This window comes from Coenobita brevimanus, chromosome 100 (genome assembly GCF_032717465.1).
Source record: "Coenobita brevimanus isolate Jiangsu-jjx chromosome 100, ASM3271746v2, whole genome shotgun sequence".
NCBI lineage: Eukaryota > Metazoa > Arthropoda > Malacostraca > Decapoda > Coenobitidae > Coenobita > Coenobita brevimanus.
The window spans coordinates 61999548-62011599 of NC_137053.1; the positions used below are offsets into that span (position 1 = coordinate 61999548).

Below are 12052 nucleotides of genomic sequence, written 5' to 3' on the forward strand. Positions count from 1 at the left end.
ACTGTCTGGAACTAACCAGAAAAAACTGCAGTGTACCATCACAGGCAAAAGTTTCCCAACACTCCCCTGCCAGCATTATGTTAACAAATATTTCTTACTCCTCCCAGAATGTCATACAGCATCCATTCATATCACATTTTTCTGCTCTGTGCCTTATATTCATATCTATCCCATGTAAAAAATATCCATGCAACACCTTATAATCACAACTGGCAGGGAAGTGTATGTGAGCTTTTGATAACAGCAGTACTGTACACAGACTGAAGGGATTTAGATACAGTGACAGTTCTTGCCAAGGTTATACTTAGTCATCATCCACCATGTCCACCACTGACTCAGCAAGGTCTTTCAGTGATGGGGCATTGTCATCATCCACCATGTCCTCCACTGACTCAGCAAGGTCTTTCCCTCTTGACCCACTGTTCTCTGTTTCATGTTCTTGGAATTCTTGTCTGGAATAGTTTTCTCTTTCAATGTCATCATGCTCACTTCCAGATCCAATGTCTCTTTTAGAGTCACTGAAGTCTTCACTGAAATTCCCAGGGTCCTTTCTGAAATCTTCGGGGTACCTGCTGACAGGACCGGAGTCTCTACTGAAATCATCAGAGTCTCTGCTGAAATCATCAGGGTATCTGCTGACACCACCAGAGTCTCTGCTGAAATCTTCAGGGTACCTACTGACACGGTTAGAGTCTCTGCTAAAGTCATCTGGATACTTCCTGACATCATCTGAGTCTCTGCTGAAATCTTCAGGGTATCTGCTGAGACTTGGGGGGTTTCTGCTGAGATCTTCGGGGTACCTGCTGATGTGACCAGAGTCTCTGCTAAAATCATCAGGGTATCTGCTGAAATCATCGGGGTATCTGCTGGAATTATCAGGGCGTCTGCTGATATCATTGGGGTATCTGCCGAATTTATCAGGGAATCTGCTGAAATCATCGGGGTACCTTCTGTCACCATAGGTGTCTCTGGTGAATTCATCAGGGTATCTGCTGACACGACCCAAGCCTCTGCTGGAACTACCAGGATCTCTTCTAGGACTTGAGTCTCTTTTAGAATACATGAATCTTCTATAATCAGTGGAGTCATTACTAGAATCACATAAGTCTCTCCTAGAATCACCATGCATTCTTCTAAAATCAACAGCATCCCTGTCAGAAACCAGGGAGTCTCTTGCAGAATCACTTGGACCTCTTCCAAACATTGTACCACCATTGATGGAGGATACCATGCCTTCCATACCCATGTGAGTTGAAGGGAATGAAGCAGCTAATGTTGGATAGGCTGCACCTGGACCGGCAACTCCACCGGCTGCATCTGCAGGTACTTTACTGCTCATCTCAGAAAGAATTATTGCATGAGCATTTAAAACAGCAGATATTATCTCTTTCAAATCTTCTTCCCTTAAATCTGATCTGCCAATATTTAACAAATAAGCAGAGAGATATTTGGCTATTTCTACTTCACTACAACCTAGTGTTGCTCTTGCAATGCCTGCTATATCTATACCTATGTACTTTTCATGTGAAAAGTTTTCCCAGTGTGATTTTCTCATGTCGTAAGATAAAATTGTAGCTTGGTTGTTGGTTTTTACAGGAAATGATCTGACAGCCTCAGTTATCAGTCGCATTACTGCATCAACAGTTTCCTTAACCTTCTGGGCTGAAGCAACTCCTACTGTTCTACCAAAAAGATGTGACAAAAGCTTCTCCCTTGCAGAGACCATCAAATCAAAATTGGCTTGTTCTTCAAACAAATCAAATGGCTCTAAACCTTCCTTATTGAAAATATTTACTTTTTCACAAAGAACAGAAAGATCAGAAGCCAAGTTCCCAAGCAAAGGCATAAAAGACTGAAAGAGATCCATAACTTCTGTGACAGAATAGAGCTTCTGTGGTTGTTGTTCAAAGTGAGGCACTGGATTTACCATAACTGTTCCAGTACCATAAATATCTGTTCTTGGCACAGTGGAAGGATCTGACATCTGAAGACTCTCTGGAGCAGCAGGTACCACATCGTCAATTGAATATTTGTCCATCATGAGTTTAGCAGTAACAGAATATTTCTTGGAATATTTTGCAGCAGCTTCCCTGACAAAGTTATTTACATCAATACCCTGTAAATCATGTTCCTGCAAAAGATCATCTTGTCTTTGTTTCAAGTCATTATTCATCAGTTCTTTCATCCGACGCTGCCAAAACACTTCCCACTCTGCACTCAAGTCAAAGTTTTTAGCGTCAGTGCCCATCTTTCTTAACTCTTCACGCCTTCTCTTCCAAAAGTATTTCCACTCTTCCTGGTACTTTGGATGAGACTCTGGTTCTTTTTCAAGCACAGCCTGATGATAAAATCAAAATAAACATCTTCATATTACCCATGTAAAAGAAAAATATTAATACAATATTACAAATCACATATTGCAAACATAAAACAATAGCCTACATTGTCCAAATCTATATACTATGGTAAATTCCATCCTAATATTCTCATTATACCACACATTATAAAATCACTGGTATAAACAGCTCCATTTTAAAACTGTCCTTATACTACACATTACGAAATCAAGGATCACCTCCAAGTTTTTGTGTCGTTTCAGGAGGCGTTGCTCAGCTTCCTTGAAGACTTCAATCTTCTTGAGAATTACCATCTTTGAAAGATGCTCAGCCAACTCCAGTGCATCTATGCCTTTGATGGAAGTCTTCATAGCCCTGTAGGAAAAACAAACATGAATTAAGCATAAGTGCAATTCATCATACACTTCATCCATGTCAGAAAATGCAACAGCGGCCTTATGAGCACTGCAGGACCACACGAATATCTCCACACACAGGCCAATATCACGTAGGGATGTCACATTACCGTACTACTAACTGATTGGTATTATTACATGTGATGAACTAGAAAATGCTGCTAGTATGTATGGGCTAAGGCCCACATGCTCGTCAGTATGGGGGTTCCCTTACATCTTTAACAATTTATTTTCCAAACTACTCATTTATATAGCCTGGTGTGCTTCTTATGTCCTTTCAATATCAACACAGATTGCACGTATAACACACAAGAATACAGCAACAGAGCAGAATCAGCAATACATTGATATGGAAGAGGTGTTAACAATACTAGAACACTGTCCTAAAACTCTTAATACCATTCACACCATCCTCCATGACAAAACAAAGTCCAATGAACAACTGCATGCATAGATGATGAGGAAAATCTCTCCAGTAAAGTAGATGATTTATTTATAAGTCTCAAGGCCCAATGCAGAATATACAGTGTTATACTTCTATATCTTCTAACCTGCACTTCCTAGCAACATTCCCTAAGCAACACACTGTATTTTGTTTTTGTTGATTTGGAGAAGGCTTTTGACAGAGTCCCTAGGGAGGTGGTGAAGTAGGCAATGAGAAAGCCTGGGATTGAGGAGTGGCTGGTTATAGTGGCTATGGATATGTACACGTATGTGGATGTTACACTCAGGTGAGACTGAATGGAGACTTAAATGATGAGTTTTCCGTGTATGTGTGTGTGTGTGTGTGTGTGTGTGTGTGTGTGTGTGTGTGTGTGTGTGTGTGTGTGTTTCGTACCTAATTGTATCTTAACAGGAATGAGTCAAGCTCATACCGTCCCGTGTTTTGAACCATTTTTATCATACATGTCTTTAAGTTTAAGAATAGTTTTGGCACACACTGTTTCATTTGGTAGTGCATTCCACTGATCAATTGCTCTATTTGGGAAACTGAATTTTCTTGTCTTTATCATCTCTCTTTTTGTAGTTTTTTGCGATGTCCTCTTGATGTTGCTTCCCACAGGTTATATACTCATTTATGTTTATTTTCTCTTTTCCTGTGATGCATTTATGTAACCTAATCATGTCTCTTTTCCTTCTCTTCTGTAATGCTGGTAGGTTTAATTTCGAGTCCTTCTTCACAGCTTGGATCCCTTAATCATGGTGCCCATCTTGTAGTGGCCCTTTGTACCTTTTCAATCTTATCTTGAGATGTGGATTCCAGACTACTGATGCATACGCCTGAGTTGGTCTGACAAAAGATGTTACTATCTTTCTCAGCATGTCCTCATTTATATATGTGAATGTAATCCTCATATTAGAAAGCAGTGTGCGCATGTTCTTTACTTTTTCATTTATGTAGTCAGCTGGTGATTGTCTGTTGCTGATAATCACTCCTAATCCCTCTTCCTTTTCTGGTGTGTGTAGAGTTGAACTTCCTAACTTGCAGTCCCAGTCTGGTCTTTTTAACTTTTACCAAATTTTATTACATGACATTTGTCCACATTTAATTCCATTTGCCATCTATTGTTCCATTCATGAAGCTTATTTAATTCCTCTCGTAGCTCTATGCAAGAGACTGTGTTTGTAATTTTCCTTTGTAGGGATTATGGCATCTGGCAATAGACAGACAGAGATATTTGCATCATAAGCAAATATATTTAGGCAGCTTCCATTTCTACTGTTGCTATGTCCTTTATATATGCTAAAAACATAATTGGTGCCAGCACTGAGCCCTGTGGAACTCCACTTGTCACTTCTCTCAATGATGAGTAATTTCCCCTTAGCACTGTTCTCATTCCCTTTTACTGAGAAAATCTTCCAGCCAATCATACAGATTACCTTGGATTCCTCCTTGATGGTACTGTTTCCATAAAAGTCTTATATGTGGTACTCTGTCAAATGCCCTCTTGAAATCCAAATACATGCCGTCTACCCAGCCATCTCTTTTCTGTATATTTCTGCAACTCTATCATAGTGGCCTAATAGATTAGTAACACATGATTTTCCCTTTCTAAAACCAAATTGTCTTTCTGTTATCATACTGTGTTTTTCCAGGTGATTTACCCAAATTCTTTGTATCAGTTTTTCTAAACTCATCCTTTCAATGGTAGTTAGTGATACTGGTCAGTAGTCAAGTGGATTTTGTCTATTTCCTTTCTTGAATTGGGGCACAATACAGTATTTGCTTTCTTCCAAATATCACGTAGTTTACCTACAGTAGTTTTAGGGATTCTCTTTTGCACATTCCTGTAATACCCAACACAAAATCTCATCAGGGCCATTAGCTTTTCCTTTGTCTACTTTCCTCACGTGTGTGTGTGTGTGTGTGTGTGTAATTCACCGGGTCGGTCAGGATCACTTGATGGTCGTGATCGCCAGCATTTTACCCTCCCGGAAGGGAGCTGAGAGCTCATATAGTCCGATCTAAGGGCAAGGCTGTGACCTTCACACACCCACACACCTGTCCCCTTGCTCCAGGGGGACAGTAACCACCCACTTCGTCAGTGAAACTTTTCGCGACCTGAGCGAGGCGCGAACACCCGTCTACCAGATGGCAAGCGAGAACGTTACCACTGCACCAGCGAGTGTGTGTGTGTGTGTGTGTGTGTGTGTTGTCACTGCACAAATTTATTTAAATAACTTACAATAACTTTGAAAACAGAATATCTCTAAATATGTGTGCATATGTCACTCGGTAGGGTCTGAGTGAGATGTGTTCATTGTGCAAGATCCAACTGAGGGAGTTGGGGCTGCCCAGCACTCAGCCACAGTTGGACACAAACTTTGTCAAATGACATTGAGATGGTAAAGTATCAGCATCTGAAATAACCTGGTATGCAAAGTACAAATGAATGCACAAATAACTACTCAAACACACTGCTCTGATGACTGACACAGGTGGGAAGGAGGACTGGTTTGCTACTTCCACCAATATCCCCAGCACCAAAATAGTCAAAGTAGCTTGTCTGGACGCTGCGGCAGTGGTGGTGTGACTAGAAACACAACCATTGATTTCTTTTCACAATCATTCGCTATAACAAAAAAAAATTTTCACCCTTTTTTTTATCATTGAGATACACTTCCACTATAATGATCCCTGATATATCTATCTATCTATTGCCAGATGCCTTAATCCCGTACGGGGTGGCCATAAACAAATTGCCTCCACATCACCCTGTCCCCCACCATTTCACTGCCTTGCTCCCAACTCACACCCCCCTCTCTCATATACCTCTCCACTCCATCCCTCCATCTCATCCTCGGCCTCCCCCCCTCCATCTCACTCACATACACTCTCCTCGTCAGTCTCTCACTATCCATGCTTTCCACATGGCCAAACCACCTCAGTGTGTTCCTCCTAACGCTTCTTATCACATCCACATCCACACCACAACGCTCCTTTATATCCTCATTTCTCAGCCTGTCTCTCTATGTGACTCCACAGGCTCCTCTTAAATAGCCTAACTCATTTCCACTGCTCTCACTCTTGACTTGTGTCCTTCCAGCAACATCCAAGCTTCACTTCCATACGTTAGAGCTGGTATCACAATATTGTCACGTAGTAACTTATTCACTTCCATACTCACTTCCCTGTTTCTTATCACTACTTTCAAGGAACCAGCAACCTTTCTTCCTTGATGTACCCTTTCAAGCACTTCACCCTCCAAACTTCCATCCTTACTCATCACACTCCCCAAGTACTTAAACGTACTCACATTTTCCATTGCCTCACCACCCAACCTCATTGTACATTCACTGACTTCCCTCTCTTAAAGACCATCACTTTAATCTTTCCTACATTCACCTTTAGATTCCATTTCTTACACACTCTCCCAAACTCATCCACCAAGCCTTGCAGCTTCCCTTCGTCTTCACTTAACAACACAGTATCATCTGCAAACAACAGTACAGGGAGTTTCCAAACACTACCCTCTCACTAGGGCCACTCCAACATCCACTGCTCTACCTTGTATCTCTTTTATTACCCCATCCAATATACAGATTGAACAACCATGGAGACATGACACATCCCTGTTTCAACGCAACCTTCAAAGAGAAAAATTCACTCAGTTCACCATCCACACGCACCGCAGCCTTAGCACCATCATACATTCTTCACAGCATTCAACAACTTTCCATCTACTCCATATATTCTTAATACTTTCCACAATCCTCGTCTATCTACCTTGTCATATGCTTTCTCCAAATCCATGAAGGCCGCATACAACTTCTTTCCCTTCTCTAGACACTTCCACTAAAGATCGAAGAATGAATATCTGATCTATACAACCTCTTCCCTTCCTAAAGCCTCCCTGTTCTTCTCCAATTCCTCTGTTATTTCCCTAACTCTGTCAATAAGTATCCTACCATACACTTTTCCTATTACACTAAGAAGGCAAATGCCCGTATAATTACCACACACTTCTTTTTCCTTTTCCTTTGTACAAGAGAATAATTATACCTGACTTCCGATCTTCTGGGACTCTATCATCCTCCCAGGCCAATCTGCACATCTTCCACATCCATTCTACTACTATCTCTTCCCCATGCTTCAGCATTTCACCACATACTCCATCAATTCCTGGGGCTTTCCCCAATTTGACTTTCTTCATTGCTTCCACAACTTCTATCCTACTGATTTCTTCCTGTCTTCTCACTTCCCTCGCTCTCCCAGCCATTCCCCAGCCACTTATACTTGCATTACTTCCATTCTCTATGTTCAACAAATCTCAGAGTGTTCTCTTCACCTTCTCCCTTCTCCACTAGTAATCAACTATTTTTATCTTTCACTCCCCTGCTAACCTCACTTCCACCCTGTCTTACTCTCTTCATCTCTTTCCAGAACATTTTCTTACAGTCCCTCCACTTTACACTCAGATTCCTTCCAAATTCCTCATCCACTCTCTTCTTACTAATATTTTCACCTCTCTCTTCCTTTCTACATATAACTCTCTCTTCTGTCTCTCAACTTCTTCCACGCCCCTACTTCTCATCTATTCATTGTATGCTTTCTCCTTTTGTGCCAAGCCTGTCTCACCTCTTCATTCCATCATGCTGTTCCATGCACCCCCTTCCGTCTTCTCTTCACCCCACACACCACATCACATCCTGTACATATTTCTTCTGTGAAGCAGCAAAAAATTCCCCTAAATACTCAAACACCATGCCAATGAATCCTTAACACAAGCTGACAGCCACAGGTTTTCCTCAAAATGGTTACCTCATATGTGGAACACAGGGTATGATGTCACCACCAAGGTGCCAACACGGCTGTTACCCTGCAATGTATCACTCACATGATTAACTTTTTGTTGACAAATTGGAGAAAAAAGAAACACCGATGTGGGACTAAGTATACTCTGAGGAAGCTGTGAGGCTAAATGTCAATACACACTTAGTCCCACATCGGTGTTTCTTTTATCACTCACGTGTCGTTTTGTAGTGTTCAGTTCGCCTTCCTAACCTGCTCTCGCCTTGCATACTCATTTTCACTTGTCTATATTAGACATCTATTCATCATATTCCTGTATTTACCTTCTTTATGCATTTTTTAATATATACACATGTGACTTTGTCTCACAAAAGTATCTTGTGGGGAGACTGAAAGTGATTCCCCTATTTAGATCCTTGGGTTCTCAGAGTCCATGACCATATCTTTACTGAACCCTTGTTAAAATCCATTCGATATAAATACGTTCGTTATCCGGTCACTTTTTCACACATGTATCCTGATTGTTTATCGAGAGTTGTCCGGGGCACGATGGAGTACAGGGACATAAGTCTGCATAACATTCCACCATTTCTACTTCTCACTGCACTGTAACTGCTGACTTTCCAGAACTGAGAGATTTACTATGTTTTCCTGTTCATTAAATGACTCACTCTGATACACTGCATCCAGGTGAAAAGTGACTGAGCTGTGAATTGTGAGGCAGATGCAATGGATTAACAAACTTATGACCCTGAATGTACTGCTTCAAATTCCACATCAGTAGTATCACTTGCACTTTATTCACACACTGGTGGATGCAAAGATCCTCTCATATTTCACTGTTATTTTCAAAGGCTGCACCCACAACGGTCTATGCGCTTATTCCAACACGATCACCAACACTTCACTTCAGGTGCACTGTGTCCACTGGGAGATGAAAAATATATATATAAAAATAAAAAATTAATAAAAAAGCTCTTTGGGTTAAATATGAAAATGGACACTGCAAGACAAGGGGTGTGTGAGAGGGATAAGTTGCCACAGTGAGGGAAAATATCATGGTACTAATAGTAGCTGAAGCCTCATGGTCATCTGAGATATTAATCAGATGGACTGCAGGCTGAAGCTGCCCCTCTCCACCATTCCACCAACCTCCTTTCGGGTGATATGGAGGAAGCTAAGGGACATAAGTATATCCAAGTGGTGGATCCATATGGTCACAGCAGACCAGAAAATTTGGCAGCAAGTCTTACCCTTCACTTTTCCACCCACTTCCCATACCCTCAATCATTACATTCAATACAGCAATCATGTGATTACGTTATGGCACATCTGGCTTCTGATCTATTTGTCATATCCAACTAAGGTGTATAATGCATTGCTTAAATGCTTTAAAAACTCAATTCCTTCCTCTCACCTCAATGCTTCAAAAACTCAATTCCTCCCTCATTCACCTCACTGCATCAAAAACTCAACGGCTTCCTCACTTACCCTATGCCTCAAAAACTCAATTCCTCCCTCATTCACCACAATAAATCAATTCCTTTCTCACTTACCCTAATGCCTCAAAAACTCAATGCCTCCCTCATTCACCTCAATTCCTCAAAAACTCCCCTCATTCATCTCCACACAGACTTCCATATGACTATGGTATCCCATTACCTGTAACATCCTTCTTCATCTTTTAACTTTCTTGGTGCTCATTTTCCTAATGTTCCTTATCAAATATACAGTATCATACTAGTAAACTCTGCTTCTCAGTAGTAACATGTGTTGAACTTATTCCATGCTAAATATAACCAGACACACCTGCTGACTCTATATTAACCTGTGTGGAGTACAGCTCTCGTAAATAGTTAACTGGGGGGGGGGGGAAATCCCGTCATCAGTCCCCCCCCACTCCACCTACATTCTTTAATCTACCTCTCTCTCTCTCTCAGCCAAAATGATACCTCACATCCATGTGATTACATGTACAGTACTTGAATACTGTTCATTTGTACTCTGATGGCAGGCCTTCTCCCTTTCTGACAAGCAGCACTCACCTGTCAAAATGCTCTCAACCCTTTCCTATCCAGTTCCCTTATGCACAAGTTAAACAGGGTTCACCGTTGTTCGTGCACACAGCTGGCCAACTTCAGATGTTTTCCTCATTCTGTCAATCCATTTACCTACAACCTCCAATCTGTTACATACGCAAAGCCCCGATGTATCCGATTTTTTATTTTTATTTTTTTAACTCTGCAACTTTTGGTTCCTTCTTTCTGCATGAAAAAAAATTAAGCCTGCAGATATCTCCTTGGTAAACAGTGGATAACCCTAGGAAACTGTTTCCTTGTCTAAACCTGTCTTTATTGGTAACTCTGGATGCCCAAATAGGTATCAGCATCCACAACCACACAACCAGTACTCTAGTACAGTCACCAAAAGCACCACCATTGCTCCTACTACCATCACAACAACCATCATAATCACAGCCTAAATATATCAGTAATACAATAATGTACTGAACACTGTAAGTAACTGATTCCTTTGCTACTGAGTTTCTGAAAGGTGGTTTCTTATCCATGACTTACATTCAATTGAGTAAGAATCTGCACAATGAAAGTTTTTGTTGCTGTCCAGCAATTATCTCTGTGCTCACACTTGTTCATACTCTACCCAGCACTGACCTCCATCCAGGCTTCACCTTCATGGCACATGTGAGTTGAACTATAAACTGTCTTCTTTGTGCCAACAGTAGCAGATCCACATTAGATGCTCAGAGAATCATCTAGAAAAACAACTGTGCATTCATTCATTCACATGTTGGCAGCATTCTTTATTCCACTGCCACTGTTGTGGAGTTCCACGTGTGTTCATGTAGGTCGTTCAGTTGACATGCAGTACCAAACCAGGCACTGACAGTTAATGATGGTGGATGATGACTGAAGGTGACGATTCATAAGCATGATGAGAAACACTGTTTGCGAAGGAAGCCTACTGAGCAAGCTGGGCACCACAAATGGAAATTCACTTCCATAATGCAAATCCGCACGCTCAAAAAATTACCTTCCACAACTACAATTCTGCAAACTTTTCAAAATATGCGGCTCCGCATGTGCAAACCATTTATCTCTTTCAGTACCACGGCATCAGTTTAATTTTGTTCTCAATACCATTAGAGGATATTTTTAAGTTTACGATGATATTTTTCATACACAAGGCGTTTAAAATCATCTCTAGTTACTCATCCACTACAATTATATCATTATTTATTCTGACTAACAATAAGTGACTTTATTAAGTTAGGAAATTGTCTGTAGTACTGAATGGGATATATAAAATTATATCTATAGTAAAACTAAAATATATACAGTAATCCACCAAATTAGCATGGGTTACATCCCAAACGGCCATACCACGTTGAGTACACCGCTTCCCGTCCGATCAGCGAAGTTAAGCAACGTTGGGTCTGGTTAGTACTTGGATGGGTGACCGCCTGGGAACACCAGATGCTGTTGGCATCCCTACGTGTCAAGTGGGGTTGGTGGAGGATTAGTGCCCCTCCCTGTAAAACAATTAACTCTAAGCCCTTGGCCACCCCGTTTGGGATACATGGCGTCTGGCAATGAATGAATGAAACATCCCAAACCCCCTCGCTACTTCTTGAAATTCGCTAATTCTTAAACAGCTTCCTGAAAATGACATCTACTGGTACTTGCATGGTCTATGAATCATTGATACTGTGATGCATTACCCATAAATAAACATTTCTTGCTAAATCCATTTTCCCATTGTTTTCAGCTGTGCCAACTCTTGTGTGATTTGTCAGTGTAATGGCAGAAGGGACTGTCCAAAGTGCTTAACTAAACCTAACCTACCTTAGTTTAACTATCCCTAATAATTTAACCAAACCTAAGCTAACCTACAGTTAGGAAGTTGGAAAACGAAATCCAACTTTCAGTACACAGAATAAGTTTCTTCTACAGCACCGAAAACAAACTATCACAGGTATGGCCTAACAGCTTAACCCCTCAATGGCCGTGGGTTCAGAAATTTGCTTG

The 12052-nt window shown here is 41.0% G+C and overlaps 1 protein-coding gene and 1 non-coding gene across 2 annotated transcripts in view; one reads left to right on the forward strand and one right to left on the reverse strand.

The window, feature by feature from the left end:
• LOC145414681 (uncharacterized) overlaps nt 1-12052 on the reverse strand; it is a 49044-nt gene continuing 36992 nt past the window's right edge. Inside the window, exons 14-15 of the mRNA XM_080284198.1 lie at nt 2576-2711; nt 1-2338 (exon numbers count right to left, since the gene is read on the reverse strand). Coding sequence (XP_080140324.1) covers nt 305-2338; nt 2576-2711 — 2170 coding nt within the window. The 3' untranslated portion in view covers nt 1-304. The remainder of the gene's footprint in view (nt 2339-2575; nt 2712-12052) is intronic.
• Nucleotides 11394-11512, forward strand: LOC145414793 (5S ribosomal RNA). The gene has a single exon (XR_013899947.1). It is a non-coding gene; the product is annotated as a 5S ribosomal RNA (ribosomal RNA).